Here is a 12,284-nt window from a genome sequence, read left to right on the forward strand (position 1 = left end):
TTTCGGGGGTAATTTATTTATTGGTGTCATAAATAGGCTTGCATTAACACTGCAACGAAGTTATGTGAAAATCCCCTTGTCGCCACACTCCGGTGCATGTTTGGGTACACCGAGGGAGAATTTAGCCTGGCCGACGTACCTAACCAGCACATCTTTCGGACAGTGGGAGGAAACCAGAGCACCCAGAGGAAACCCATGCAGACATGGGGAGAATGTGCAAACTCCGCACAAACAGCTGGGAACTGAACCTGGGTCCCTGGCGCTAACCACTGTGCCGCCATGCCACCTGCAGACAGGAGTGAACTGGGGTTACAATCAGATCGTATGATCTGATCATATTAATTGGCGGAGAGGCTTGATGGGCTGAGTGGCCTACCCCTGCTCCTAATGCATATGTTCAGGTGGCATATTTTGTTTCAAAGAAATGCAAAAGGGTTTGAGCAAAAACTCATGACAGAAATAAACACTTTTCAAACTGGTGTAATTTTGGGTGTGCTCCATCAACTGAACCCAAAATGGAAACTTTTACTCCTAACCTGGAATCCCTACACTACAGAAGATCGTCTGTGAGGTGATAATCTTGAACTTTACCTCAAACTTTCCATTCAATCCTGTTCTGCAGAAGGAGGCCTTTTGGCCCATGGAGCCTGTACTGACCACAATCCCACCAAGGCCCTATTCCTGTAACCCCACACATTTACCCTGCCAATCCCCCTAACACTGGGACAATTTAGCATGGCCAATCCACCTAACCTGCACTTCTTTGGACTGTGGGAGGAAACCAGAGCATCCAGAGGAAACCCACACAGACACGGGGAGAATGTGCAGACTCCACACAGACAGTGACCGAAGCCGGAATTGAACCTGGGTCCCTGGAGCTGTAAGGCATCGTTTGGCCCACATTAAAGAGATAGAGCTGCGGAAAATTCTGATCCAATAAAGCATTGGAAGATATGGAAAACAGTACCTGTCTCAGCAAGGAACTTTAAACAAAAAAAGCTTTGTAAAATGACAGAATTAAGGTGCGAATGCAGGGGACTCATTCTCTGGTGAAAGCAAAATACCGTGGACGCTGGAATCAAACAAAAGCAGAAAATGCTAGAAAATCTCAGCAGGTCTGGCAGTATCTGTGGAGAAAGAGGAGATGATGTGGATATGCCGGCGTTGGACTGGGGTAAACACTGTGAAAAGTCTGACAACACCAGGTTTAAACCTGGTGTTGTCAGACTTTTTACTGAGAAAGAGAAGAGCCAATGTTTCATGACTTCATCAAAGCGCATTTGCCATATTCTTTGGTATTTTGTATGGGGTGGGAGGCACTGTCACAAGTGGGAAAAATTAGTGCAGCGGTGCTTTGACATACAAGTGGTATAAATCAGTCGTAGTACATGCAAATTTTCCCGGACAAAACTCCAATGCAACTGTGTGTTGTTACACTGGAAATACATCGAAACTTCGTAGGATGTTCTGAAAATGCTCATTGAGACTTTAGGATTGAGCAGTTCACATCCATCTATACAATCTCAAGGAGTGTGGCACAGTGGTCAGCACTGCTGCCTCACAGCACCAGGGATCCGGGTTGGATTCCCGGCTTGGGTCACTGTCTGTGCGGAGTCTGTATGTTCTCCCTATGTCTGCATGGGTTTCCTTCGGGTGCCCCGGTTTCCTCCCACGCTTCAAAGTACATGCTGGCTAGGTGCATTGGCCATGCTAAATTCTCCCTCAGGCGTCAGAGTGTGGCGACCAGGGAATTTTCACAGTAACTTCATTGCAGTGTTAATCCTACTTGAGACTAATAAATAAATAAACTGCTGTGCACTTTTCACATTTTCCAAAGCGACCTCTAAGATTGTTAATTAGTGGCAAACTGTCAGCTTTCGAGACACACAGTAACTCGGAACTCAACTGAGACGGCTTAAAATGATTGCATTAAGGACTCTCACAAGAGACACTGAAGGACAGAGACAGACTCATTGATTCAAAGCTTGTTATTGGGGCTTTTAGTACCCAAGCTTGTCTTCCACAGGGCTGCCACATTCAGGAACTCTCCGCTAGGCTGCCAAAGCCTATGAAAGCCTCCATAACTGATAGTAAAGTCAATTAACTCTCCACAGCCTCACAGAATTACATCCAAAAGCACTCCAAGCTCCCAACTATTTCTTCGTACATCCTGAACGCAACAAAAAACAGAAATTAGACACATGGCCAGATGGCCGTATAATAAAATGAACAAAATAATAACATAATCTAAGCCTTCAATTATAGTTTTCACGGAATCTGATCTCCAAAATAATACTAAAAATCCCAAAATAAATGTAATATATGTTACAAATCAGTAGCCGTGATGCTACATTACTTATGAAATGACATAACACTCCTGTGATAATAGCATATCCACAACGCAATGAACAATAACACTTCCATTATAGAAGTGATCATTCGAGTCTGCATTTGTTGTCTGTCAAATCTCTCTGTTTTACTTCAAAGTGTAAGTGTACAGTCCCTCTAACAAGCCTCAGAGCTCACCCAACATTTATTTAACAGCAATTAGGCTTCATCATAGCCTGAAAGGGATACACGTCTACATTTTAGTCAAAACTTTGTGTTTTCTTTTACATGGAATAATATCTGTACAATATGGGGCATCTCCCTGACTCGGAATGGGCAATTTCTGGGGATATCACAAAAAGATTGGTCTGCAGTTACAGCAAAATTTGGGGGACTACAGCATCGCAGTGGTTAGCACTGCTGCCTCTCAATGCCAGGGACCCGGGTTTAATCTTGGCCTTAGGTCACTGACTGTGTGGAGTTTGCACATTCTCCCCATGTCTGCATGGTTTTCCTTTGGGTGATCCAGTTTCCTCCCACAGTCCAAAGGTGTGCAGGTTAGGCAGATTGGCCATGTTAAATTGCCCCTTAGTGTCAGGAGGATTAGCAGGGCAAAAAACATGGGGGTCACAGGAATAAGGTGGAATTGTTGTCAGTGTAAACTCGATGGGCTGAATGGCTTCCTTCTGCGCTGTAGAGATTCTATGGGACTATCAAGTGTTTAGAAAGGCAGATAGAACGATGATGTTTATTGCGAAAACAATGGAATACTGAGACTGTTCAGGGCCTTGGTGAGACCACATCTGCCAGACTGCATATAGTTTTGGTCTCCATGTTTGAAAAAAATATGTAATTGAAACAGTTAATAGAATCCGACAGTGCAGGAGGCGGCCATTTGGCCCATCAAGTCTGCATCGACCACAATCCCAATCAAGATCCTATTCCCATAACCCCATAAATTTACCCTAGCTAGCCCCCCCAAAACTAAAGGACAATTTAGCAAAGCCAATCCACCTAACTCGCACATGTTTGGATACAGAAGGTTTTTTTGACTTACTCCTGGGACTGAGGGCCTATCTTCTGAATAAAGGTTGAACAGGTTGGGCTTGTAACCTTTTGGTGATTAGAAGAATGAGCTGTGATCTTATTGAAATATGTTAGGGTCTTGAGGGGATTGGATAGGGTGGATATCAGAAAGACGTTTCTCCTTGCTGGGGAGAGGTTTGAAATGGCGACACCGTTTAAGACTAAGATGGGGATGAGGAGGGAGGACTCTCTCAGGAGGTCATTAATCGTGGGATTCCCTCCCCCGGAAAGCAGTAAAGTCTGGATCATTGATTCTTACCATAGTTAAGTTAGGAATATTTTTGATGGAATAGGGTGAAGGTTATGGAGAGTGGCGGGGGAGACAGACATGAGGAGTTGAGACCACAACCAGATCAGCCATGAGCTTATCAAATGGCAGACAAGGCTCAAAGGACTAAGTGGCCAACTCCAGCTCGTAAATCTGCTCCCATAATGCAAGTCTCTACATTTCCTGTCTATCAAATCACACCTGATGTGTCACATCCTTTTTATTATTCATGATTTTAAGCCAAGTAATCAAAACTTTCAACATCTTCCTTTTCCACTTGTAGGTAAAAGGCCATTACGTACACATCTTTGGACACTAGAGGGCAATTTAGCATGGCCTATCCACCTAACTTGCACATTTTGGACTAACAAAAAAAAACTTAATTGTCTGGAGGTTTTTTTCCCCACACAAAGTTATATCTAAATCCTTGAATAACAATGTGTCCCCTCCCCGGCATCCACTTTGCAACAAGGGGTGAAAGCGGGTGACATGGTGCAACTGTTGGACCTACCGTGAGCAATGCCAGAGGAGACCCACTGCTCGCATTACATTCAGGAAGCAATTAGATAGAGCAAGGACCTGATGACCTTGAAAGAACACCAATTTTACAGGTGAAGCATGTGTCAAATACTTTCTTATTCATACCGCACAATACCAGCTGACAAAGCCAGCATCTAGTCATCCTAATTATGTGATAGCCTTCATAATATGAACGTCAGTTCTACTCCAAGTCTCTGTCACTTTAATACCAGTTTCTTCCGAGTGCCATTCACCTCATGCTTTCCTTAGTAGTGTCATTTTTAATGTAGCACTAAGCCTGCATTGTTCATCGGCACTAAGAGTTTAACAGTAATTAACCCCTAGTCTATCCCCAGGGAACACTACATCAGCAACTTGCCAAAACACTGTAAACAAGCAGCCTCTGATCAATGGAGAACTAGGCTGGCTCCAGAGCACAGTAATAATGGGAGCAATGTCTACTTGTATACACCTACGCAACTAATGATTCAAATGTGACGTTATCTGCAGAAGTAAAAAATGCTGGAAATACTGAATTCCATTTTTCAATTTCCAAACGAGATCCGAGATTAGAATAAAAGATTTGAGCTTGAGTAAAAACCAGATGCTTTTGCTAATATAGATACAGTAAGTGGACTATTAACGTGGACACACTGCAAGCATTTTATTTGGTCAGATAACAGGTTTCCCTCCTACACAATGAATCTGAGTGCTTAGTGGAGACGGCTTTAGAAATTTGAGGCACTCCTAAAGGTTTGCAGTCTCAAATTCTGTCACTTCATAAATTAAAAACTTAATTCCAATTTCACAAACCAGGAACCACTGTACCCAAGGGCTGAGGATTTTTATCTCCGTAAATCCCAAGCAACTCCTCTGACTCTTCGCTGACAGCCCCAAATGGTTTCTAAAAGCAAGATCAATCTTTACATTAATGGTGCCACTGCCATCAACCACGTGAGTCACGGGTAAATTTACTCTGAATGCCCTACATGGGATGTCTTGCTATCGTTGGTGAGATCACGTCTGAAGCAGTGTGTAGAGGCTTGGTCACTCAAATAAAAGTTCTGTAGATGCTGGAAATCTGAAATGTAAATAGAAAATGCTGGAAAAATGCAGCAGGCCCGGTAGCCTCCGTGTCTGACTGAAGAAAAGTCATTCAGGCTTGCAACGCTAACTCTGTTTCTCTCTCCACAGCAGCCACCAGACCTGCTGAGTTTTTCCAGCTTTTTTTTTAAGAAAAAGAGTATAAATGTGTTAGAATCAGTTCAGAGAAGATTCACTCGATTGATACCTGGGATGGGTTATTACCTTTCAAGGAAAGGGTGGATTGGCTGGTTGGATCTATATCCATTGAGGTTAGGAACAGCGAGAGACGGTCCTATTGAAATGTACAAGAGATCCTGAGGGGACTGGACAGGGTGGATTCTGAAACATGTTTTTCCAGTAGGAGAGACCACAACTAGGGGTCACTATTTAAGGCAGTGATGAAGTTTTTGAGGATGCTGAACCTTTGGAAATCTTCCCCAGGGAGCAGTGGAGGCAGGTGCAGTTTCTTTTAAAAGGCAAAGGTAGATAGATTCTGGACTAAGGGAATCAAAAGTTGTTGAGGGGGGCGTGATATGGAGTTGAAGCAGCAGGCAGGTCAGTCTTAATCCTACTGAATAGCACAGCAGGCTCAAAGGGCCAAATGGCCTATCCCCGCTCCTAATTCTTATATTCATAATTATCTATGTATATCTTCCCTCATCCGAAAAATACGTCGCTCCCAGGACTCTGCGTCACTTGAACGAGTTGCTAAGAAAGGCTCGTGGTTAATGGCTGCCAGTTTCGACACAGACATCAAGTTTTTACAGAGATGCAAGAAAGCAGACAAGTTTGCCTTAGTGACAGGCAGACAGGCGAATATAGCAGTAAAGTACCAACTAAGGACGTTATGTGAGCTTGATGCAGAAACCTAACAGGGGCAAGTGGCAGTTGCACTTTCCTGACTTTGTAGAAAAGACGGGCTCTCAAAGCATGCAAGAAAAAACCACTACAACCCAGGAACCATTATAGGAGGATATCCCTGAGCTCCGAGAAGAGGAACCACTGCAGAAAGAAGACCCTGAACTCAGAGATGACGATGTTATCAGTATCGAGTGAGTGAAGCCTGCCAGCTCCCTCACAAGTGTGGGTCATACCTAGATCACAAGTGTGAGTCTGAATCATCTCTGTACTATATTCTCAGAAATCGCAATTAAACTAGTTCTTCTGAATAGAGTAGCGTTATCCTAAATTTTGCTGTCTTTATTGTGTCTAACCAAGCTGATCACGCAGGATCTCGGTCAACACCTTTGTGCACGTGGAAAAGCACCCCTTAGCCCAAATGCAAGCACAGCTTCTGACCAAATACCCTCCGCCATCGCCAAGTGGGTAGCATGCCAGCTGTATTAGCCACAGGTAAAGCCTGTGGAGGAGAGAACCTGGGCAAATCCACACGTACCACAGCAGCTGCAGAACAGTGGCTAACGCGCATACGAGAAGCACTGAGGTGACTGACAGCCGGCACTACGTCAGCTTCAACATGAGTTGCCCCAAGCTGGTCAAAATGCAGGGGGGTGGTGGTGGTGGTGGGTGGGTGGGCAGGGCAAGAATAGGAGGTCATCACACTTCTTTTTCCCCATCCACTCTATTTTTTTTTTCATTCTTCTTCCTTTCCCAGTTAGTATAATTGCAGAAACAGTATGGCACGATATTTGTTCCATCTGTAATGTCCTCGATTCTGCTGGAGGACAGAACAAGGCAACATTTGGAAAAAAAAATTACTTTTCTATGAGTCCAGAGGAGCATGGCTGTGGATTAGTCGAGGACTAATGGGGCACTCAGCAAAATATAAATTATAGTTATCAGCATAACCAGCTGGCAAGAAGACCAAAAGAAATGAGATTTCACAGCATTTGTGTGGCCAGCGTTTGGAGAGTGGAATCCCACAGTTCTAATCTTCAGAATCCCTGTTCATTCATCTTGATTACTCCAACAGGGGGATGCAAAAGGGCCCTCAAGTATTTAACCCTTTGATGTGATCATCACAAGCGAACCGCAAAAGATTTAGTGCCGTCAAGAGCATGCTTTGTATCATTTAAAGACACAACCTCTTGGAGCATTCTTTTTTACTTAGTGGCAAAATAAGTGAATACATGGAACTAATGTAGGCTTTGTTGGTCCATCTGTCTTGTTTCAGACTTTTCCTTTTCATGGGACATGGGCATCACTGGCTGGGCCAGAATTTATTGCCCATCCTTCGTTGCCGAAGGGCAGTTGAGTGTCAACCACATTGCCGTGGCCTTGGAGTCACGTCAGCCAGACCAGGTAAGGACAGCAGATCTCCTTCTCTAAAGGACATCAGATGGGACAATCGACAATGGTTTCAAGGACATAAGTTTATTCTTAATTCCAGAAATCTTTGGATTCAAATTTCACAATTTGCCATGGCGGGATTTGAATCTGAGCCCCCAGAGCAGCTGAGTTTGAGTTAATAGTCTTAGTGATAATACCATCAGAGAAAATGCTGGAAAATCTCAGCAGGTCTGGCAGCATCTGTAAGAAGAGAAAAGAGGTGACGTTTCGAGTCCAGATAACCCTTTGTCAAAGCCTTTGTTTCCCTTCTCTCCTCACAGATGCCTGCTGAGACCTGCTGAGATTTTCCAGTATCTTTTCCTTTGGTTTCCGATTCCAGCAACCGCAGTAATTTGCTTTTATCCACTAGGCCAATGCCTTCCCTGGTCATTTACCCACACAAACAATCTAGCTATCTTAATAATGCACTTTGAGTTAAAGCTCCCCACGATGGTACTGTGCTGGTTGAGTACTCAATGTCAGGAGGCATGCAGATCCTTGAGCTGTTTATCCCAGAGCTCAATCAAAGGGCAAATCAGTGGCTTGTCCTCTTCGGAAACAAACACTTTGCACCCTTAATGTTGGAAGAGTTTTGACTTCTTCCTGACTGTGAACAGTCAGAGATAAAGCTAAATGCACGCACTGTTGACTGTTTGCAAACAGAACTCCATGGGCATCCAAGCAAGAGAACGCTGTGAAATCCCAGCTCTGACCCAATATTGGATGACGGTGAGTTGTTTAAATTACGACGCTCCACTAGAATGTTAACTCTCGTCTTTGTACCAACACAACTAAAGTTAATCAGCTAACCCTGAACATATCTTTGACTCTGTACATATCCACATAAAGCTGCTTATGATTGACACTCAACTTGGCGTCATTTAGTACCAACTCAGTCTAAGTATAAGATTGATAAAATACTCCAGTTCAGGCTCCCGGCAGATTCCATTGTTACAGTCCAGGTGCTCTGTACCACACAGAGATATAGGGCAATGCATAGCAACTCAACAACAGCATAATATTTCCAAGTTCAGGGATGACACAAAGCTAGCTGGGAATGTGCATCATAATGAAGTTGCAAAGAGGCTTCAAGGGGATTTGGACCAGATGGAAAATAAGTTAGAAAAATCAGAGATGATCCACTTTGGCAGACAGAACAAATGCGCAGAGAACTTCTTAAATGGTGTTTAGAAAGTGCAGATGTACTAAGGGATCTGGGTGTCCTCGTCAATAAGTTACTGAAAGCTAACGTGCAGGTGCAGCAAACTGTTAGAAAGGTAGATAGTATGTTACTCTTTATCACAGGAGGATTTCAGTACAGGAGTAATGAAGATTTACTTCAATTGTATGGAACATTGGTTAGACTGCACCAAGAATACTGTGTACAGTTTTGATTCCCCCTACCTCAGGGAGGATATTATTGCCATAGAGAAAGTGCAACGAAGGCTCACTAGACTTGTGCCTGGAATGACAGAACTGTCCTATAAGCAGAGATTGAGGAAACTGGGTCTGTATTCTCTAGAGTTTGGAAGAATAAGAGGTAATCTCATTGAAATCTACAAAATGCTTACAGGGCCAGAGAGGGAAGATGTTTCCCTTGGTTGAGGAGTTCTAAAATCAAGTGGAAAAATTTTAAAAAATGGAGGAAGCCACCTAGGACCAAAATGAGGAAAAAACTTTTAAAGTGTTCCGAATCTTTGGAATTCTCTGCCCAAGAGGGCTGCGGAACCTGAAACTAAATAAGAAGTCTCCCAACACCAGGTTAAAGTCCAACAGGTAAACCTGTTGGACTTTAACCTGGTGTTGGGAGACTTCTTACTGTGTTTACCCCAGTCCAACGCCGGCATCTCCACATCATGAACCTGAAACTAAAACAGAGTGACAGATTTCTGGAAAGGGATACGGGAAAAGGGTGGGAAAAAGGACACTGAAGAGAACAATCAGCCTCGGTCGTATTGAATGGCAGAGCAGGCTGAACGGCCTACTCCGGCTTCTATGTTCCGAACTCCCAGAAAAGGCAGTTGCTTATACCACTTGTGGAACGGATTGATGCTATTTCTTACACAAATGTACCGATGGCTTAACACACTTGCCGCCTGAAAAGGGGAGCGGTTCTCCACAAAAATGATATCGTTGGAGCTCTCGAGAATTTTGGTGGAAAATTTCAAGCGTCACGCATCTGTAACTCTCAGCGCACCGCACTGAGGTGTTAACAATAGTCACGAAAATAGGGTTGCATTAACCCTCGTAGACCAAAAAAAACACTTACTCGGATGTCTCTTTGTGGGAGCGCGATACGAGGAGGCAGACATGATCGCATGGAGATATTTTCCTGAACAATTTCCCGGTCAAGAAAAGAAACCTAGAAAAAGAAAGAATGAATCTCAATTAAAATCAGGGCTCATTTTCGCTCCTTTTTTCACAAATAGTGGAAGTTTAAAACACAAGGTCGCGTAAGAGATAATTGAGCACCGAAGGATATTCAGAAATACTCAAAGTTGTGTTTCGAGAAATAAGCTTTTAGGATATAGGAACAGAATTGGGCCATTCGGCCCATCGAGTCTGCTCCACCATTCGATCATGGCCAACGTTCTCCTCAACCCCATTCCCTGTCTTCTTCCCAAAACCCATTACCACTTAAAAGTCTGTCTAACGCCTCCTTAACTCACCTGTCCCAGCACCCACCGCACTTTGAGATAGGGAATTTCAGATTCACAACCCTTTGAGGGTAGTAGTTTCTCCTCAACTCTGTTTTAAATTTGCTACCCCTTATCCTAAGACTGTGACTGCTTGTCATGTTAACAAGGGAGAAGTAAGTTATAAAGATTTGAAACAAGGAGGGAGTTGGACAGGTTTTGGGGAGGGAACTGCAGAAAATTGGAGCCAAGACAGCTGAAGACACGGCCACCAAAGATGGACAAAGGAAGTACAGAGCAAGGAAGGAATTCCCGAACATGGGGACCAAGTGGCCGAAAGCACAATCCTCAGTGGCGTATACTGGGGTGATCAGACACCAGCGAGGGGGAAATGAAGACTCGAGGTGTGGAGATTGTCAGCCTGGAGAAGGTGAGCGAGATAAGGAGGAGGGGCGAAATCCTAAAGGGATTTAAACATGAGGATGGGGATTATGAACTTTGTGGTTTGGGGAATGATTGAAGTTGGCCAGCAAGGTCAGGGATGGAAGGTGAGTAGGCATAGTCAACAGTGAGCTGAGGTCAGCTGAAGATAGAGGATTCAAGCTTTGGTAGTGCCCAGTCCGGCGGCAATGAAAACATGAAAAAGAACATGCTATTCTTTAGCAATATAAAGGACAGCAGAAACCCAACTTAAATATGCCTCTTAGCTGTTACTCATTACAGTACGTAAATGATACAAAATGTAAACAGGTCATTTTCTGCAATCAAATTGTGTTTATTTTCAATGCAACAAATAGTTCTAATCACATTACCCACTTGATTCCCGTGTACTTTCTATCCCTTTCCTTCACCTGCATTTCCAATCTTTAATATAGTTTCAGCCTCAGTCACAACCCCCTTAAGTAAATTTCACATCTCACAATTTACTATTCGAGGACATTTCCCTGCTGTATTCTTAAATATCTATGGGTCCATATGCTTAACCATTTAATTACTAAAAAAAAAGCCCACCTTGTCCCATCTTTCAAACATTAGAAATATCTCTATCAGATGGGCCCCGTAATTTGTCTTAGTGTCACGTAAAGTGGCTCAATTTTTCCACTGTCATTGTTGCAAGTTTCCCTTCTGGGAATTGATCAACTTGGCATTCACCATCAGCCGTGCCCTTAGCACTGTGAAGCACCTCAGTGTACATTTGATTATATTAAAGGTTTTGGTTGTTATGATAGCATAGTGGTTATTTACTGGACTAATGATCTGGAGACATGAGTTCAAATCGCACTGTGGAACCTGGGAAATTTAGATTCAATTAATTAAATAAATGCAGAATTGAAAGTTTGTAACAGTCATGGTGACTGTGAAACTACCAGATTATCACAAAAACACATCCTGATGTTCTTTAAGGAAAGAAACCTGCCGTTCTTTTTTGGTCTGACCCACAGATGTGGAGTGAAGGCAGGTTCAATCAAGGGGTGGCAAGATGGCACAGTGGTTAGCAACTAGAAACAACTGCAGGGTCACAGGGATTGTGGTCAGTGCAGACTCAATGGGCCAAATGGCCTCCTTTTGGACTGTAGGGGTCTTTTAAGTCAAACCAAGTAGACAAACTCAAATTAAAAGACAAGAGAATAGCAGTAGGTTATAGCGCTCATTCAGAGAGCCAGTACAACACAAAGGCCTTCTTTGATAATCATGTTGTAATGGCCCAGAGTACAAATCTTTCTCTTTTCTGTTCCCACATGCCTACTCTGAGGATTTGTCTTTTAGCAACACCCATTGTCTTGCAATTTACTGTTAACATGAGGTTGTTTCCAACTCATTTGAAAAAGTTCAAGATGGCACCGGAGCGTGACAACTTCTTGCGAGTTGTCACCAGCATTCTATCTTTTATTCTCGTTCACCATAAAAAGCATTCTTTCTGGTTGTGTCACAGTTTAGTTCCTACTCTGCCCAAGACCTACAAGAAACTACAAAGGGTTGTGAACATCACCCATTCCATCATGCAAACCAGCCTCCCATCCATTGACTGTCTACATTTCCTGCTGCCTTGGAAAAGCAGCCAACATAATTAA

General features: G+C 43.4%; 1 protein-coding gene across 1 annotated transcript in view; it reads right to left on the reverse strand.

Moving 5' to 3' along the window:
- The window catches only part of arhgef39 (Rho guanine nucleotide exchange factor (GEF) 39), an 86,195-nt gene extending 76,263 nt beyond the window's left edge, over positions 1–9,932 (reverse strand). Inside the window, exon 1 of the mRNA XM_080207816.1 lies at positions 9,846–9,932. Within this exon, the coding sequence (XP_080063942.1) occupies positions 9,846–9,888 (43 nt within the window). The 5' untranslated portion in view covers positions 9,889–9,932. The remainder of the gene's footprint in view (positions 1–9,845) is intronic.
- Positions 9,933–12,284: the final 2,352 nt, after the last annotated feature.

The sequence above is a fragment of the Carcharhinus amblyrhynchos genome, chromosome 19 (genome assembly GCF_965287045.1).
Source record: "Carcharhinus amblyrhynchos chromosome 19, sCarAmb.v2.hapA, whole genome shotgun sequence".
Taxonomy (NCBI): Eukaryota; Metazoa; Chordata; class Chondrichthyes; order Carcharhiniformes; family Carcharhinidae; genus Carcharhinus; species Carcharhinus amblyrhynchos.